Source organism: Mustela erminea, chromosome 10 (genome assembly GCF_009829155.1).
Source record: "Mustela erminea isolate mMusErm1 chromosome 10, mMusErm1.Pri, whole genome shotgun sequence".
NCBI classification, from domain to species: domain Eukaryota; kingdom Metazoa; phylum Chordata; class Mammalia; order Carnivora; family Mustelidae; genus Mustela; species Mustela erminea.
Window position 1 is genome coordinate 97,761,660 of NC_045623.1, and position 19,560 is coordinate 97,781,219.

Sequence of the window (19,560 nt, forward strand, 5' to 3'; positions counted from 1 at the left end):
CTGCAAAGGAGCGGGGTCCCAGCGCGGGGCCAACGGCATGCAGCCCGCATCCCCCGCCCATGGGTCCCCTTTGCCTTCTGACCTTCCGCACTAGCAGCCCACTTCACAGATGGGGAAACAGAGGCCCAGACAGGTCAAGTGGGCCACCTCCAGCCGCCCTGCTGGTCTGGGTCTTATACCCAATTCTGTCGGACTTCAGCGCCCATGATCTCACCGCTACCCTCTCCTTCCCCCTCTGCCACCTTCTGGCAAATTCTCCGTCACTCCAGGCCCAGCTCAAGTTGTACGGCCTCTGTGAAGCCTCCCGTGAGTTCCGAGTCAGTGCTCCTCCTCTGGGGTCCTCCCGCGGCTGCCAGCCTGACGCCTGGCCCATCGCAGGCTCTCAGTAAGTATCCGTTGACTGAATGAATAAAGGACTACCTTTTTGGTGTCACTCTCCATGTATTATCGTTTAAGGTAATGACTGTTTCCTCCCTTATGCTGGAGGTGAGCGGAGGAGGATTCTGGCTCTAGGCCCACATGGGTTTGCATCCTAGCCCGTCTCCTCAACCGCTGTGTGACCTCAGGCAAGTCGCTTCACCTCTCTGAGCCTCATCAGCCAGATGAGCCCAAGGGGGTTTCCGTTGCTGTGACGCTCAGACGTCAGGCTCACGGAACAGGTGTGGGGTCTGTCTCTGGGGCTCAGGAGTCGGGGACGGGCCTCTCATTCTCTGTTATGGTCCAGACCCAGCCCCTGCTGTGCGTCTTGTACCCTGAATTTCTCGGCCACACCCACGACCCGACCTCTCACTGTGGGCTCCTGGGGTGAGTCACAGCTCGTGCTCAGGCTCCTTCCAGAGCCTCCAGCAGCCCAGGCACAGAGCGGCGCCGATGACTTCATTCCCCATGCCTCATCCCCTGCTAGGCATCAGCCTTCTTTCCTGCCTGGGAAACCCGGCGGGGCTAACACCGAGAAACAAAATGCCTGGGGCCAAGGAATTGTAGTCAAGATGCCCCCTCCTGCCTTGTTTTAGCCACAGAACCTCTTCCAAATAAAATCCTGTGTGGTCCCTTGATGCCTAAAACAGAACAAATCCAAAATACCAGCTTTAAGACACCATCTTGGAACCCCAGTGACCTAGGGAAACCAGTTTGACGTCCCTGTGCGGGGGGGCTCCTGGCTCCTCCCTGAACGTGACCTCCAGCCCCAGCAGGAGAGGGCGGCTGCAGGGCCCCAGCAGAACTGGGTGAGGTTTCTGCCTGGCCCTCATGTATCCTTTGGAGAGACAGAGTCAGGGCACAGGGACTGTAACAATACAATAGATGTGGCTTTGAGATGGTGCTTGGCAGGGAGTGGGGCAGAAACAGCTAAGAGTTCTCGCCAAAGGTGGGACCTCCCTCAAGTCCCCCCTTCTCGGGACAGAATCCACCCAGCCTGGGCCATGCTAGCCTCGTGGCCTCAGAGAGGCCTTCCCGGACTGTCTGAAATGGTGTCCCCCCGCCCTTTATCCCTTCCAAATGCGACCTGAGAGCCAAGCTCATACGCTTGTTCTGCCCACTGCCCACCCACGGCACCCCGCACAGGGAAGTCCACAGCGGGCAGTGCCATGTGGTGAGGGCATGGGCTCTGCAGCCAGACCCCCAGCTTTGAGACCCAGCCCCGAATCCCATGCCAGCAGAGACCCGACTTCTCTGTGCCTCATCTTTGAGGTGGGAGCGTTGAGAGGCTTGGGTTCCCAGGGTGGTTGTGAGATGCCCAGAGCCACCCTGGGAACTGCCCGCAGCCACGCAGACCCCCAAGCCGACAGCCAGGCCGCCCCCCGCCCGGATCTGTGCCCAGGGTCCCTGACTTCAGGCCATTGGCAAAGGTGGGCTGACCCTGAAGACCACCTTCCTCACCATGTTTGGAAAATAGGCTTCGGCCTTGAAGGTCCCTTTAACCTCCTCCTGGAGCTTGAAGAGCTGGGGGATGTCGATGATGTCCCGCTCGGTCAGGCCCAGCTCCCGCTTCAGCACCTCCCGGTTCCAGTCGATGCAGCTCTAGGGGCGTGGTGGGGGGGGCGCGGTGGGCATGGTGGAGCCAACTGGCATGGGGGTGGGGTGGCGGGGACGGTGAGAAGCTGGAGGGCCTGGGTGGGGGTGAGGGGGCATGACAGAGCCGCCACGGGGAAGGGGTGGGGACAGCTGTGGGGGAGGGCGGTCTGGAGCTGAGGCCTGGCCAAGGGAAGGACCAAGGACAGGGCCAGGAAGACAGTGATGGGCCCTTCCTTCTCTTTCCTCCTTCCCTCCCTCTGTTCTGCTCAGTCCTTCTGCCTCTGGCTTCTGCCTGGGTGTCCCCATCTTTATGGTCACTCTGTGTCTTTCTAGCACTTGGCCTCTCTCCTGCCAGTCCCTCTGTCTCTGAGAGTGTCCCCTGTCTTGCTGTGGCTCCAGCTTTCCCGACTGCTCTTCCTCTCTTTTCCACGCATCACCACTGTGGGTTCCCACAGTGGTGACTGACGTCTGTCTGTCCCACACACATTGACCCAAATCCCAAAGCCATTCACCAGGCCGACCCGCAGCCAGTGGGAGGCTCTGCCTTACGGCTCCCAGGGAGGGGAAGGCGGTGGGGTGGGTGGCTCAGTCCCCCTGGGCTGAGGCGTCCCCTTGGGCTGGGCACCCAGGCCAGTACCTCCACATATGAATTATGTTCTTTCAGTTTCTTGTCTTTCAGAAGGTCCTTTATTTTCTGGTTTTTTCCTGTCATGAAGGAAAAGGAAAAAGAATGAAGATGAATTCAGAGGTCGATGTCCCTCTTCCCAGTAGGCACAGTGGGGACTCAGTTTTCCCATCTAGAAAATGGGGGCAGTTATAATTTCTAAGGCACAGGTTTGTGGCGAGCATCGAGGAGGCAACGGCCTTTAATAAAGTATTTTATCAGTGTAAGTTCTCCTTCAAAGTATTTCCAGAGGGATCCCAGCTCCCAAGAGGCAAACGGAGATCTAACCATGGTCCGATGCCACGCAACATGCTGTAGATATTAGATAAAAACTCCCATCCGCGGGGAGTTACCAACACTGACCCAGCGCATGTCTGCGAACTTTAGGATCCCCTTCTGTGCTCCAACGAGAAGGCTCTTTCTTTTCCTCCCTCCTTCCTTCTAGTCAATCATCTTTTGAGCCAGACTGAACTTTCCTCAAGTCCCCAAACGCATTTCGTTTTCTCCTGCCTCTGTGCCTTTGCATTCACTGTTCCCTCTGTCTGAGATCTCTCTCTTCCTCTCCTCCCACTGCCTGCCCCACTGGGCGAACTCCTGCTCCTTCCTCGTGTTCCTGCTTGGTCTTTGCCTCCTCTAGGAAGCCTCCCTTGAGCTCTTCCCAGATACTCCTAAAGCGCCTGTGCCACCATTGTTTCCTTGACTACTTTCCCAGGACCGTGAATGAGCACCCGCCCCCCCCCACCCCCGTGACAGTGGGCGCTACTCCGTCCTGCGCACACAGCATCCCTGGAGCTCAGCGTCGTGCCCAGGGCATAGGAGATGCTCAGAGGAGAGCCGTTGCCCAAAGGCCCCCATCTGGCAATGGGCGACCGCATGAAGGCAGAGAAAGGACCTTGGATAGAAGAACAAGGCAGAGCCAACTTACTTTTGACGCCTTCAAACAGCGCAGCTTCCCCGTGGCCCTTCTTCAGCTGTTCCTCGAACAGTCTGTAACAGGACCTGGGGCTGGCCAGGAGCAGCCTGAAGCCCTGGGGGCAGAAACACTGGGCTCAGAGGTCAGCTTTGCCCCTGGGGCTCCCAGAAGTGCCGGCGCAGACCTAGGCTGCCGGTCTCCTTTGTGGCCCCTCCTGGGATTGACGGGGAGCTGGTCACGCTTATAAGGCCAGGCCTCCCAAGCAGAGTGCAGACCAATGCTTGGGAGCCCAGGGAGCAGGCGTGTGGCTTCCTTCAGGCAGCCCCCCCAGACTGCGCACCTTCTTGTGTGCTGGGACGAAGCTCAGGAACTCATCCACGTGGCCCACGTACAGCCAGTCGGAGTACAGCCTCACCGGAGCCTGCACCTGCTGGGCGCTGAGGAAGTCCTGCACTGCCTGGTTCATCTCGTGGTTCTCCGTGCTGCCGACACAGGATGAGGGGAGCGTTGCAGGGTGCGAGGGGCAACAGGGGGCCTCTGTGGGCATGGAGGCTTGCCAAGGGGGTCGAGGTTCTCCTTCAGCTAGGGAAGGGACTCAGAAGCCTGGATAACTTTATTCTATCCTCAAACATCAGAGGAGTTTACAATTTGCCATTCCAGTTTTTTTGAGGGAAACTGAGACACCAAGTCAGTCCAGTGAGTAAGACCAGAGCCCGGCCTCCGAGAGCACTGCCCACTGGCTCAGTCCAGATGCTGGGGTTGTGGGTAAACATGAGGCTAACCCGTATTATCCACAGCGATCGGGAGAGCTAATCCGACCTCAGTGGGTAATCCCTTGTTAGCCATGTAGCCCTGGGGACGTTCCTTTACCTCTGTGGCCTGCAGTTTTCTTCCTGCTCCGACCTCCAAGGGCCTTCCTGATCTAGTCCTTTGCTCTTTCTCACTCAGTCTCTTCCAGCCACTCTGGCCTTCTTGAACACACCAGGTTCAGTCCCGTCACAGGGCCTTTGCACATGCTCTTTGATATTCCAGGAACCCTCTACCACAGCTCTCCTCATGGCCATGTCCTTATTGTCATCGGGCCTTACCTCATGAGCGAGGCCCTCCCTAGTCTCCCTATCAGTTCCCATTCCTCCTCTGTCCTGTCTTTTTTGTATTCTTTGCTCTTTGAAATTATCTTACTTGTTTACCTTTGTGTCTTTCCTACTAGAATAGCAGCAAGGCCTTGTCTGTTAGGCTCATGGCTGCCTTCCTTCCTAGCACCTGCCTAGTGCCTGGCACACAGTAGGTGCTCGATAAGTGTTCACTGATGGAGAGAGTGTAAGTGGCAGCGCTTGCATTTGAGCTTGGGCCTGCCGGGCTCCTAAGCTTTATTCTTTGCTCTGTGTTTTATTCCTGTCTAAGTCCCTAAAGTTTGTCGAAGCTCTTGGGTTGGGAGCATGTAGGGAAAGCTTCTGTTGTAGCCTCTGCTTTTCCATGACATGCCTGGGTCTCCCCCTCCCTGACCCTCCCCCCCTTTAAAAATATTTTATTTATTTATTTGACAGAGAGAGGCACAGCAAGAGAGGAAACACAAGCAGGGGGAAGGGGAAAGAAGAAAACAGGCCTCCTGTGGAGCAGGGAGCCCGATGCGGGGCTCGATCCCAGGATCCTGGGATCATGACCTGAGCCAAAGGCCGACACCCAACGACTGAGCCTCCCAGGCACCCCCTGCCCCTTCCCTTCTCACCTGGGGTAGCTGCTGCCCCCAAAGAGGATCCTGCCCAGAGGGTATTTCTTCTTCCCAACTGTGACTGGCGGGCTCACTTCCAGGTTTCCAAAGGAGTCGAAGGTAGAAGCCTCTCCGGTCTTGGTTTCGCGAGTCACGTAGCCAAAATCCGGACCCTGAGATGGGAGAAGCAATGGCCAAGCGTTAGAGAGCGCGATCCCTGCATGAGGGCAGGGTGGGGGCCAGGTCACAGGCAGGATCCGGTAGTAGTCAGAGCTGGCACCGAGCGGGCACCGCTATGATCTGCAGGACGCCACAGGAGCGCTGACTCAGGTGGTAAGAAAAGGGATGGGCACTTATGGGGTGCCCCATGCGTGCCTGCTGCTTTGTAAACCTTAACTCCGGCATTATAACAAATCTATGAAATATCATTTTTGTCCTCATTCTGCAGAGAAGAATGAAGGTCAGAGTGGTGGGTGACTTCTTCGGGCCCCACAGCCAGCTGGTGGAGGGATCTGAGCTGTGTCTCCAGCAAGCCCTCTAGGACCACACGGTGCTCCGTCCTGACTGGGCTGGAACCGGCTTCACCAAGGGGCTGTGATGTCCCTGCGTGGATCTTCAAGGGAAGAATGGGTTGGTGACACATCTCACCCACTCTGTGCGTTTCCTGTGGCTGGGGGAATGCAGCTAGTAGCTTAGAATGACACACATGGATTCTCTTTCGTCTACGGAGCTCAGAAGTCTGAAAGCACTCTCACTGGACTAACCCCAGGGGCCAGCTCCCTCTGGAGGCTCTGAGTCTGTTTCCCTTGCTCTTTTAGCTTCTAGTGGCTGGTGGCCTCTTTCCTCAACTTCATGTCCTGTGTTTCCACCATCACATGCCTTCTCCCACTCTGTCTTCCCTCTTCCAAGGAGCACCATGATGGTACAGAGCCCACCAGATAACTCAGGGGCACCTCCTCATCTTGGAGTCCCTGACTTAATCACACCTGCCAAGTCCTTTTGCCGCAAGAAAGCATCAGGTCCTGGGGATTAGGGCAAGGCCGTGTTTGAGGACACCACTCTGTCTACTGCACTAGCCCTAGCTTTCTACGAAAGGGGAATCATTCCCAATCCCTCTTCTCCCTCTGTCTCTCTCTCTCTCTTTTTTTTTTTTTTTTAAGATTTTATTTATTTATTTGATAGACAGAGATCACAAGTAGGCAGAGAGGCAGGCAGAGAGAGAGGAGGAGGAAGCAGGCTCCCTACTGAGCAGAGAGCCCCACGTGGGGCTCGATCCCAAGAGCCTGAGATCATGACCCGAGCCGAAGGCAGAGGCTTAACCCTCCAAGCCACCCAGGCACCCCCTCCCTTTGTCTCTTAACAGCGATACCAGCCTGACTCCCATGCCCACTGTGCCCTAGAAACTTCATGACCCTAAAGCTGAGCCCAAAAGGCAGTGCCCACCAGCATCGGGGAGTCAGTTGGTCACACCCATGTCCTGTGCTTGGCCTTCGCGACACTGCACGCTCTTGGGTCCTCTCAGTCTCCTGTGTATGGGACAGGGAGTCCCCAGCCTAGTCCCTAGTCTTTGATTCCCTACAATTCTCTTCCTCTTGGTGCTGCCACCCAGTCTCACAGAACACCGACCATGTGCTGACAACCCCACGTGTCTCCCTCCTGTCTGCACATCCCCGCTAACCCCAGACGGCCATCCGCTGCTTGCTTGACTTCCCACTTGGGCGTGCACCAAAAATCTCCCACTCGCCCCCGACGGACCAGTCGGCCCCTCTGCCCTCATCCGCCGTCCTCCCACAGTCTTCCCCACCTCAGGGCGGGATGGCTGCTGTTAAAGCCTGCCGTCAGCTTGAGCTTCCCTCTCTCTCACAGGGGTCAGGGAATCCTGTCGGCTGGGCCCCTTCAAAGCATGTCCAGAATGTGGCCCCTTTTCATGCCCAAACCTGCAGGCCCATCGCCTCTCCCCGGGTTACGGTGCCTGCTCCCTCCCTGCACCGCCTGCCCACAGGACCTGCCCCCCACCCCCGCTCAGTCCCCTCCGTCTCTCTGACAGTCTCTCCTTCCACCTTTCCCTCCCTTTTTTCCTCCACATCAATCCAGCTTTTATTGTATCTTTCAAACATCGCAAATGAGCCTGGAAAATCACCCGGCATCTTGCTATTTCTCTAGCTGGAGAGCTTAGATCTGACTCGTTGGTCCACTGAACCGTTCCTTTTTCAGAAACGTAGACACCGTCCCCCAATTTCCCAATATCCTTATTTTTAATGCCTGTGGCTTGCTGGATCAAAGCTGCTGAGTTTGATGCAAGTTCAATGTCGTTTCCTTCAAGAATTAACTCATCTTTCTGGGCTCAACACCCGGCCTCATCCGAACCCTGCAGATGTATTTTTCACCCAAGAAATTTTGGATTTCAACAAGAGAACCATTCTCCTGAACAACGATGTCGATGGGGAAGTGACTGTACCCAGACCTCGTTCAGGAAAGGGAGCCCAGGGGCCACGCCCTTGACCGTGCTCTGTACACAACTACAGATAGTACAGACAGGGCAAACGGTAGCCAGTTCTGGTCTAGTGCTCACCATTTGTCCACGTAGAGCCTCTTCTTCTTTGCAAGGAGACTGACTCCTACACTGATGTGATTGATGTCCTTCTGCAGGGCTCCCCTGGGTCCCTTCACAATAACAGTGAGTCCCTTCCTGAGTGATGTCAACATTTTCTGGAACATCCATGGTCCAAGGCTAAGAACGGTCTTTGTCCTCAGTAGATGCAGCACAGAGACCTCACCCTTCCTCCTGCTCACTCTGCTCTGCCCCTTCTGGCCTCCTGGCTCTTCATTCAACATGCGAGTCTTGCTGCTGTCTCAGAACCTTTGCACTGGCTGTTTCTTCTGTCTAGTATACTCTCCACCCAGACATCCATACAGCCAAATCCTTCACCTCTTTGGAGTTTTTGCTCCAGTGTCAGCTTCCCAAAGGGGCCCTACCCTGACCATCCTATTTAGAATTGCAATGTAATTCCCCCACCCCACCACTTTGGCACCTGGGAGCCCCTTGATTCTGTTTTTTTCTTCCTACAGCACTAGATTCCACTTTCCAACACGCAATATAATTTGTTTATTCAACATACTGCTTGTTTATCGTCTGTCTTTCTGGGCTAGGATGTCACCTCCATGAGGGCAGGATCTTTGGCACTGCTCGCTGATAGATTCCAAGTGCCTGGGGCAAGGCTGGGCACAGAGCACGGGCTCCAGGGATGTATGATGAATGAACAATAAGTTCATATGAGTCACTACCTTGGCCGTTGCCATGAGAGGGGCTCAGTTCCACAGGCTGCAGGCTTGGATTTCTGAAGGTGAATGAAGGTGCGCCCTTTGCAGAACTGCCCCCTGCCCCCAGGAGTGGGAGGGGCAGGGGACACCCCCACATGCTACCTGATACTGTTTCTGGCTCAGACTTAGACACCTGTCACCCTGTCTGCTCTCCTCGAGTCTCTGTTCACTGAAGCCCCAGAGTGTGCAAATCCATTCTTGAAACCTGCTGATCTGTTTTCACAACCAGAGAGCACACCCGGGCTCACCTCTCACACTCACTCGCACTGAGCTGGCTTTAATAGCGTTATTGTGTTTTAACTGTTTACCTTCCCAGCTTGCTTTCTATTTACAGTAAGCACCGCTGGTTTTCCGCTTATAGGTGGTGTAACATTTACCGACATGGTCTAATGGAAGAATACCCACCGTGCGTCAAGCTGTGCGCTAAGCGGCCCCTGAGGGGTGAAAAGGGAGATGACGAGGCAGTGATTTATAACAAAACAGTCCCGAAGAAACCAACGAGGTACCGCAGCCCAGAATGCCAGGGACCACGGCGGGGCGTCCTTCAACGCCAGGGATGGTTTCACAGTGGGGAGCACTGCAGCCGAGACCTGGAGGCAGGGACACTGTCAGGCATGGGAAGCAGGAAGAGCATTGTGAGCAGAGGGAACGGCATATGCAAAGGTGAGGAGCAGTTGGGCACATTTGAAGAACGGGCAGGAGGCCTGTGGGATTTGGAGCTGGGTGAGGGATGGGGAGAGTGGCCCGCAATGAGTTTGGAAAAGCCGATGGGGACGCTGTCTGGTGACGAGTTTGACTTTGAGCCCAATTCTCTTCCTGAATGATGGGCGTCAGAAAACCACAGCCATGCTTGCCTAAGAACGCGTCGCAGCCTCTCATCCAAGCCTGGGTGTGGGAGAGGCGGGGACCCCTGTGCTGAAGTGTCCATCTGCCTGGAAGGACTCGGGAGATGTGGCTAGTGATGTCAGAACATCTGGCCTCTGTCACCCTGGGAGCATGGCAGTGGGAGACCGGTCGCTGAGCAGAGCAGGGCTGAGAGCAGGGGGATGGGCTAGGGTCCCCACGGGCCAGCGGGATTATTTATCCCAGTGGTGGTCCTGAAACAGGAGTAACCTGGTTCCAGTCGAAGAGACGCCATGGACCCAATGAAGTCTCTCCATCATCACCACCCAGGGCAGGGGAGTGAGCGAGACTCAGACGAGTCGCTGAGTTGAACTCAGATTTCCTTTCAAAGCCTCCTGTGTGGGCAGGGCTGCCTCCTCTTCCCTGGGGCTCAGGGTGCTCCCGGGGAAGCAAACCTTGCACCCCCACACCACACCCCTTCCTCCGTGCTTCCCCGGCGCCTGGAGTCAGGGGCTCTCAGCACCCGGGGTGTGCGCCTGGCGGCACACGGGGTACAGAGCTCCCCGGGGCCAGGCCCGCCCAGTTTCGGTGCCAGCTTCTCCTCTCATCGTGTGACCTTGGAAAAGCGGTTGCCCCTCTCTGAGCCTCGGTTTCTTAATCTATAAAATGGGCCTCGTGATAATATCTAGATTAAAGGTTGCCGGACAAATTAAATGAGTCAGTGCATGTAAAGAATTTGGCGTCCTGTCTGACCCAGGACCCACGCTCGATGCACGTAACTATTCCCCTCGTTAGCATTCTGCGCTGAGCTTACGCGATCCTGCCGGGCTAGTCCAGCTTGATTCACCGACATGTCACCCCACCCCCAAACACCTGCAGAGTCACACCTGGGAAATGACCACTCTGATCCCCAAACCCACCCCATATCCCCCCCAAAGGCCAGACTCCCCTTCCCCAAAAGGCAGAGCCTCCAGCCAGACACCGAAGAAGGTTCCAGTCCTGGCCCAACCCACCACACCTTGCAGCAAGAGCATCTTCAATGGGACAAGGAAGCCACAGCCAGACCTGATGTCCTTGGCAGGGCTATTTTGAGGACAGGCCGAACTCACGGCTGGAAAGAGCTTTGGGAAAGGGGGAGCCAGATCTTATCTCAGCGGCGACAAAAAGGTCATGGCCCACCTGTGTGATGGATGCCCCAGCAGGAAGGGCTCCTGCTATGGAGCCCGGGTGCTCAGCCACAGGCGGTGAGGAAGGGGGCCTTGGGCGGGGGGATCTCAGCAGCCGCAGCCCCACCAGCACGTACCAGCAGGCATTTGATGGGGAACTCCTTCAGGCCCCTGTTCCTCGGAGAGTCAAAGACCACAGGCAGGGTCTTGTGTGGGGCTTGGATGTAGCCGATTTCTATCTCGTCCTGTGCAGGGGGAGGGGAAGGAGCGCTGATGGGCGTGACACCCAGTCAAGGAGGGGGCATGGACCCATCTACTCTCCCTCTGTGGTCAAGGGCAAATTCCCATGCAGTGTTCGAGGAGGGAACAGAGCTTGTCTTCCCGTGTGTGCACAAGAGGGCTCACCCCCACTGCTGGTGAGTGCAGGGGCTGAGTGCTGTAGGTGCTGGGGACCTGGTAAGCGAGCCTCAGGCTCTGTCCTCAGGGAGCTGGTAACCGAGCACCCGGTGTAAGGATGTGATGGGTCAGGAAGGAGGGGCTCCTGATGGGGTTGAGACAGGCAGAGAAGGGGGGGCAGTTCAGACCCAGCCTTGCCCACAGGGCAGAAGTGGGGAGGGCTCCGAAGTGCACCTGGTGCAAATTCTGCCTGTATTCTGATAGAGGTGATGTTGGACGGGACCCCCCCTTCCCCCCCCCCCCCCCCCAACGGCCACTCTTGTAGGTCAAAGACGGAGCTACCAGCACTTTTATACTGTTCTGTCCAACTTAGCCCAGACAGGACTTCTAGAAAGGAAGGGGTGTTCTCTGTGGGCTTGGGAGACGGATGGGAGATTTTTGCGGGGGAGGCTTTCTAGCTGGGATTTTAAGAATGGGACCTGGAGGACAGCGGAGAGAGGCAAGAGCAGGCGCAGAGGCATGGAGGAGGTGGGAGCAGGGGATGCCGCGGGAGGGCAGAGAGCCCGAGAAAGCAAGAGAGTGCCAAGAAGGCTCGGGTGGGTCTGCCCGCCGCCTGCAGCCACTGCCCCGTGCCGGGTGCTGGGGTGCTGAGCTGCGTGAGACTCAGTCTCTGCCCTTGGGGAGTTCATGGCCTGATGGGCAGCCTGGCACAGAACAAGGGGATAGTGTGGCCACCAGGCAGGCTGGCCAAAGGTGAGGGATAGCCAGGTTGGGGTGGGGTGGGGCTGGAGGCAGGCTGAGAGGGAGGAGATGGAAAGTGCTGGAGCAGGGGTGTGGCCTGGTGTGGTGGCTGAGCCTGGGGAAGCTGGCTGGGATCCACCCCTGGAGGGATGGGTTGAGCTCCAACCCTCTGAGCTTCATGTCATTTCCGGGGCATCTGAGAGTTTCCAGGCAGGAAGGTGGCCTGTACCTTGGTGACCCTGCCAGACAGGCTGTGGTTGGCCGTAAAGGTCGCTTTACTCACCAGCCTGAGCCCCCACATGCCTGGGCCCTCAGAAGCGCCTCATTTCCTGCCCATCTGAGGAAGGGTGGCCCCCAGCCCCAGGAGCCTGGGCCTCCCATGTCCCCTGACCTTCAGGAAGATCCACCCTGTGTGTCTCAGCCACCCCACCCCCCCGCCCCACGGGGCACAGACCTGCATCCACCGGTCATCGTTGCTCTGCTCCTCGGAGGGGACAGTGACCTTGCACTTGGCTTCCTTGGCTAGAGCTATCACTGACTTCAGGAAGTTCTCATTTTCAAGCACCCTAGAAAGGGCAAGAAAAAAGCTTCTCAGGGCTCTGGATTCAGCAGACGGTGGCCTTGGCCAGGCTCTGAGGGGGCAAGTTGCACCCCTGCAGGGTCCCTAGGGGTGGAGCAGGAGCTCAGGCCTGGATGGATGGGGGGAGGGGCACAGTGGTCACTCAGGAGATGCTCAGGAGATGCTCGTGGCCTGGATGGCAATGCCGGCTCATCCTTTCTCTCTGCTCTCGGCAAACATCTCACTGAACTCTTACAGCAATCCCTGAGGGGACCAGCAGGCTCCCCTTCCATCTGGGAGAAGCCACAATGAGGAGGTCAACGCTCAAGGCCCCCCTGGAGGAGGGGATGCCTCAGCCGAGGCAAAGAGTTGGTTTGCCACGAAGGGTCATGCCACATGGCTAGACAGCACCAGGCTTTGAACCCAGGCCTTGCTGGCTTCCAGCCTGTGTCCTGACCTCCCGGCAGCCACCAGCTCACCCCTCACCCCTTCTGCCTGGAAGCAGCTGCAAGAGAAGAGCGGAGGGGCCCTCTGAGACCCCAGCGTACTCAACAGGTGTTCTCAGATGGTGAGATGGATGCCAAGGCTCCCCACAGCAGCTTGTTAAAGGGCAGCTGGGCCCTATCCCCAGACCCCAGACCCCACAGTTCTGGGGTTGGCCGGGAACATGCATTTGAAATGGTCTCTGGTGCGGGAGGTCCACAGGCCACCCACTAAGCCTGGGCAGGCCGGCTCAGAGACTGAGGGCTTTCATCTGCCAGGTCTAGAAAACTTTCTGGGCCTTTGGGAGAGAAAGCTGCCCCCCCGCCTTCTGCATTAGGGTAGGAGAGCAAGGACAAAACAGCAGCAACAGGCACTACCCTGCCTTTTTATTCCAAATTGGCCAGAAGCCTTCTGCATGTTGCTGTGGGAGTCATTTTCCCCCATTTAAACAGCAGATATTTCCGGGGCGGGGGTGGGGGCTGTGGCCAGAAGCCAGGGCACCTGCTGGTGCATCTGTGCCCCACCGGGGACCCTCACCTGCACACGTACACCTCCTCTGGGGGCTGAGTGTTCGGGGTCATAATCCAGGGGGCCACACGGAAGACCACGCTGTCTTGGAAAAGCAGGGCGGCGGGAAGATCCTGAAGGTGTGGGTGAGGTCAGGGCTGTCACCACGGCCGGGCTCCGAAACCTACCGCTTCCTGGCAAGGCTCTGTACCCCGCGCCCCCCCACCACCCACGAGGTGGGCCAAGGCCCGGGAGCTCGGGTCTTCTCTCAGGCTGCCATCTTGGCCTACCGGGTTGGACGTGTCCAGCAGGGAGACGGTGAGGGAAATGAGCCCCGGGAAGCTGACGTCTGGGAAGGCGAGGCCCTCCACGTAGAAGTCCACGCTGTGTTGGCCGCCCGGGAGCTCCAGGGGGTGACTGGGCTGCTGGGGCCCCAGGACCACCCTGTACCTGGAGATGTGTTTGCCGCCTGGTGGAGAAAGGAGGCTCAGGTCTTCGTTTCCCCCGGGGGCTGTGACGCCTTCGTGAGGCCACCACACTCCGGATGACATGTCACAGCTAAATGGGCCCACCGTAGGACAAAGAAACTAAAAGCATCAGGTGGGACATCGTCCCCTGGCTGGGGCTCCAGGGGTGGAGTGATGGGGGAGGGGGAGTCTGAGCCATTCCCAACCATACACACACCAACCAGTCCAATGCACATTACAGTTCATTCATTCATTCATCATTCACCAGGCATTCATTCATTCCTGAGCACCTGCTCTCAGCGGACACCTGTGGAGACTAGGGAGGTAGTCCCTGTCCTAGTCCCCAAGGAGTACACAGCCTCCTGGGAAAGGAAGGAGGACCAGAGACAGTCAAATCACAGACGGTAATGCGTGCTGTGATGGAGAGAACCCCGAAGGCGTGCCCACGGAAGGCTTCCTGGAGGAGGGGATGCCTCAGTGGAGGCAAAGAGTTGGTTTGCCACTAAGTCAATGTCAGTCTAATCAAGTTGATCCGGGATGGAAGTAAGTCAGATCTAGTTGTGCCTTTACACAAAGCCCTCAGCTGGCCTCCGCACGGGGCTCAGACTAGAAGGCAGAGTCACCCCTGCCTACCGGAGCTGGCCCCGCCCCTTTCTTCTCCACCCTCATCAACCACCTGAATGCCTCATCCTGCTCTCCAGCCACACCGGCCTCCCTGCCTGCCTTCCTCAACCCCATAGGAATGATCGCACCTCAGGGCCTTTGCACTTGAGCTTCCCACAGCCTGGAATGCCCTTCCCCTGGGTGTCTGCGTGACTGTTCCCATATCTCCTTCTGCTCAAATGACACCTTAGGGGGAAAGCTTTCCCCAGCCCCCTCTCCTGCGGGTCCCCAGGCTCCACCCCTCAACCGCACCCCCTTCCATGCTACATTCTTCAGCGCAGGATTTAACCCCATCAGACACACTAGATGCTTTACTTAGTTATTCTGTACATGGTCTCTCTCAACCCAGCAAGAGGAAAATGACACGTGAACAGGAGCTTTGTCCTGTTCTTTGTTCCATGCCCTGAGCCTCGAACAAGCCTGGCACTCAGCAGCGGGGGCTCCTGAGCTGCTGAGAAGTTCATGGTGTCTTTGATGAGCAGGACGCTGGCGATCACACTATTACCTAACACCGCGGTCAGCTCGGCTCAGATGCAACACTCTCTGTACACAAGAGTCCTGTGTGTGTGTGTGTGTGTGTGTGTGTGTGTGTGTGTGGCAGAGAGGAAGAGACAGACACCGTTACAGCAGTCCTGGGGAGGGAGCTCCTCTGGCCTCACCAGCACCAGACACCAGCTTCTTGTTTCTTTGCATTTCGTCTGCCTGCCCTTTCTAGAAGGGAGAGAGGCAGGGATGTCCACCTTGCTCACTGCTGTATCTCTGGTTCTTAGAACGTGCTACTGAACAGGGGCTCAGGAATTATTGGCTGAAGGGGGGTGAGAGGGGGCTGTGCCAGGGCAGGAAGGGGACCCCAAGTGAACGTCGAGGGCAACTCACGGCTGGCTTGAAACACCCTGACTTTGTCCATCTCTGACTTGGACACATGGAGGAGCAGCCGGTGCTTGGTGAAGAAGTCCCTGGGGGTGCTGGTGTTCAGAGTCACCGGGGACATGTCCTGCAGGTCTGGAATGAGAAGACCCTCTCCTCTCTCATGGCTCCCCTCAGACCCACCCCCCTCAACCCTGTCGCCTGGTTTGATCTTCATCACGCCCTTGCCAGGATTTAAATAATGATTTTCATTTTGGAATGAGCTTAGGAGGAAAGCTCAGTGAAGCAAGGGCCACGGCTGGCTTGTTGATTGCTCTGTCCCCAGCCCCCGGAGCCTAGAAGCATCTAGAAGCACCGAGAACAAGGACTAGGGCATGACAGTGTGCTGGGTAACTATTTGAGTGGATGCGTTTTTCCTCTGGGCCGGAGTGGGAAGTGAACCAGCCCGAATGATAGGCAACACAGGTGTGGGGAGAGGGAAGCTGGACAGGGGTCTCCTCTGGGCATTAGCTCCCGGGTGAAGGGAATCAGAGGTGGTGGGTTCGAGCCCTGGATCTGTGGGATCCTGGGAGGTATTTCATCTCTCCGTGTCTCTGCTTCCTCACCAGTAAACAGAGCTAAGGGTCGTGCCCATGCACAGGGGAGGGTGAGGTCATGTGTATGAAGGGCTTACTGCGGCAGCCAGAGTCCCGGGAGCGCCCATGAAGGGTACTGGCTCTTTTGATTAGGGCCGGGCACTTCATAGGGGCTGCTCCTTGGCATCAGGCAGAGACAGTTGCGTGCAACTTCCAAATGCATCCATTTCTATGCTGCGTGTGCAGCTTCCCGGGAAGGCCAGCGCTGCAGCCGTGGCTGGCCGACGTCCCTCCCCCAGAGCCCTCCTGCATCCCAGCCACACTTCAGAGGGGTGCTGCCGGCGGAGACCCTGCACCCACCACCATCCTTGTGTCTCTCCGTGGTGTCAGGGTGCCTGATTCCACATCCTGAGCCTGTGACTTACTGGCTATGTGGCCTTAAGCAAATCGCTTCACTTCCCCATACCTCAGTTTCCCCATCTGTAAAATAGGGCTGAGGACAGTATGTGCTTCCAAGCCTTGTACTAAAGGATCAGATGGGTTAATTCTGAAGAGGTCAGAGCAGTGTCCAGCATGGGGCATGGGCTGGGGGCTGCTCTGACAGGACTTTGGGGCGGAGTTTGGCTTTCATTTTGAATGATTTCGGGTCCCAGCTTTGACCCAAGAGCAGAAATTTAGGTTGGGCCATGGACCGGAGCATGGGTCCTGGAGGAGGCATTAGGAGACTCAGTCCTGGTCCTGGCTCTTCTCTGGTTACTGTGTGACCTTGGGTGAGTCACTTACCCTCTTCGGGACCTTGTCCATTCTTCTTCTTATGCAATGGACAAGCTAACAAGAACATGCTTTCTTTAAACCCCATCTCTGAGGGCTGTTACCAAGCTCAGGCTGCATAGAAAAAAGGACTTTACAAAAAGACCAACCAAGCTCTATTTCCATGAGCTCTCTGGGCAGGGGGACGCTGAGGGCCGGGGGTCCTCACCTTGGCTGTCCAGCACATCATTGTCCTTGCAGTCCATGGTGGAAGATTTGGGATTGTCTCTGTCACAGTTCACCAGCAGGATGGCGCCTTGCCCGCGTGGGCCCCAGGTCCAGGTCCTCTGTGGACACCCAGCACAGACGGGCCACATCTAGAAACCTGCATATGTCCCTCCAGCTCTTGGGGGAAGCATAACCGCTCTCTGCAGCCCCTCACGAGCCTTGTGTGGTTTACAGATCTCGCTCCCACATCAGCGAATTCTTTAGCCCCAAGAGGGGAATGTTCGCCTGCTCCAAAAATCCTAAACATGGTCACCAAAAACGCAATTGAACCACTTCAAAAAACGACCCCCAAGATAGTAAAATTTATTTTAACAGCTTAAAAAAAAACAACTGTCAGATTGGCAAACTGGACTAAGCTAAATATTCATGCCAAGATCCTAATCTAAATCGTTACTCTTATGTGAACTCTTCATTACTCATTCGCCAAAGTGTGGGTACTATTCTTAGCAGCCAGTTGCTGTCCGTCCAAAGATTAAAGCAAATTCAGCAGCCCCTCCCAGCAGGGATCTAATAGGGATGACGTCTTCTATTTGCAGGACTGCGCTGGCCCCTGGGGAATGACCGCATTCTAGGAGGGACAGAAAGACAGATTCCACTCCTAGAGCCGTAATCCCTCCCTCCGCTGTTAGTTGACCCCACGGAGGGATCTTCGTCTTTTGACAGGACATATCCTCCTAAAGGGCACACCAGCATTAAGCTGTACAGGCAGCCTGGGGATTTCAGGAACACCCTGGGCTTTGTCCTCAGACCCAGGTAAGGCTACCTTTATGCCGCACCTCTTAACCCTCCGTTGTCTTTCAGCAACAGACTTTGGCTGTCCCAGTGCAGCTCCTTCCGTCTTCTGCCCCCTGCCAGTTCTCCCTTTCTCTGCTCTTCACTCCCTGTGGGCAGCACCGTGGGGACCTCTCCCCCTAGCTAGGGAAACCCTGGCATGGGGGGATTTTTTTTTCCCCCAGAGTTAAGAACTGCCAGCAAATTTTTTCTCTGCTGGGCATTAACCTGATGACTCTATAGTTTCTAATTTGCACAACACGTTCTCGGAACTCACAACCGGTGAAAATCTAGTTTTGCAAAAGAGATGGGAAATACGTAAATCAAAATGGAAAGGGTGTTTTTTTGTTTTCTCCTTTGCCTTGTTCTTCCTGGAGGGACAGACGGCCATTCATGCCATCACCACCAGAGGGCGCAAGAGGAGACCCCAGTGTCGGGAGGCTTGAGCGTACCTGGCCCTTCTTGGCACCGATGGGCTTCACTTTGCCAGTGCGGGTGATGTCCGTGCTCAAGGAGATTTCTGCAGTCCCACCGAGTAAGAGGAGAGGGTTGGTGAATGTACAAGGTCAAGGCACTCAGTGTGGTCCCCGGGAGATTGTCTGCCCCATGGCTTCTCTCCCTCCCCTTCCAAGGAGACACGAATTCAAAGACACCCCCATGTCTCCAAAGAAGATGTTTAATGGCAACCCAAAGAGCAGAGCTGGAGCTTCTGACCACACCCATTCTCCTTGGCAGGGGTTTGGGGGGCCTCGCCACAGCTGTGATGCCAACCAGATCCTACACATCTGGCAACTTTCAGGGGCTCAGAAAGAATTCAGAAAGATTTCCTGGCCACCCCAATGGGATGCTTGGAGCCAAACTCCTGGAAGGACACCTAACCAGGTTCTCAAAGTCCTCTGGCCCCAATGTTAGTCCCCAGAGACCTTGGAGCTGGGGATAGAGTGGTCACTCCAGCCCCACCTGGCTTTTCCTGATGTGCATTATGGCTGCAGTGGGGACAAACCATGGCCCCAAACCTACCCCCCTCTGTCCAGATGTCAAGGCTAAGAAAGCATACATCTGTTTCTAAGTCCTTCCCACCGTCATCAGAACACGTGATCACAGTCTTCCCAGTGACATAGATCTGTGTGCCCATATCGTAGGTAGTGACTTTGTGAGCTCACCGTGTGAGACTGACCTGAATGAACTTTTAAACACACCCACAGCCATCTTTTAGCATCAGGCCAGAGCAACATAGAGTTTAGTGCTCTGGATTACTGGCTCCTTCACTAGCCAGCAGCATGAACTTAGGGAGATCTGTCTACCTCTTGTGCCTCAGTTTCCTCATCTGTAAAATGAGATATAATAGTACCAACTTCATGGGATTGTTGTAAGGTTGTTTTTTTTTTTTAAGATTTTATTTATTTATTTGAGAGATAGGGAGAGAGAAAGAGCACAGGCAGGGCCAGGGGCAGAGGGAGAAGCTGACTCCTCAGTGAGTGAGGGGCTGGATATGGGGCTCTGTCCGGGGACACTGGGATCATGACCTGAGCCGAAGGCAGATGCTTAACCATTGAGCCACCCAGGGATCCCAGGATTGTTGTAAGGTTCAAAGGTAAAGTCTTAGCAGAGTGCCTGGTATAGAATTAGTGCTATATTATTTGTATTATTTAAATGTGCACTAATGAAATGAATGTGTATTTACGAATGAAACTCATTAATGAAATGAAAGCTGACATTTTCACATGCTATTCTGATACTTAATGCACATTTTTTTTAATTAATTAAAAAAATTTTAAAAGATTTTATTTATTTATTTCACAGACAGAGATCACAAGTAGGCAGAGAGGCAGGCAGAGAGAAAGGGGAAAGCAGGCTCCCTG

At 55.8% G+C, this 19,560-nt stretch overlaps 1 protein-coding gene across 2 annotated transcripts in view; it reads right to left on the reverse strand.

Annotated features, from left to right (window-relative positions):
* PADI4 (peptidyl arginine deiminase 4) overlaps nt 1–19,560 on the reverse strand; it is a 36,976-nt gene that overhangs the window by 483 nt on the left and 16,933 nt on the right. Inside the window, exons 4-16 of one of the 2 annotated variants that reach the window (XM_032302853.1) lie at nt 18,151–18,218; nt 16,869–16,986; nt 15,324–15,449; nt 13,608–13,786; nt 13,348–13,451; nt 12,223–12,334; nt 10,769–10,876; nt 5,320–5,474; nt 3,931–4,072; nt 3,603–3,705; nt 2,651–2,718; nt 1,879–2,019; nt 7–1,058 (exon numbers count right to left, since the gene is read on the reverse strand). In XM_032302853.1, the coding sequence (XP_032158744.1) occupies nt 891–1,058; nt 1,879–2,019; nt 2,651–2,718; nt 3,603–3,705; nt 3,931–4,072; nt 5,320–5,474; nt 10,769–10,876; nt 12,223–12,334; nt 13,348–13,451; nt 13,608–13,786; nt 15,324–15,449; nt 16,869–16,986; nt 18,151–18,218 (1,592 nt within the window). In that variant the 3' untranslated portion in view covers nt 7–890. Of the gene's footprint in view, nt 1–6; nt 1,059–1,878; nt 2,020–2,650; nt 2,719–3,602; nt 3,706–3,930; nt 4,073–5,319; nt 5,475–10,768; nt 10,877–12,222; nt 12,335–13,347; nt 13,452–13,607; nt 13,787–15,323; nt 15,450–16,868; nt 16,987–18,150; nt 18,219–19,560 lie in introns of those variants that run through there. The other variant, XM_032302852.1, reaches the window with a different exon arrangement.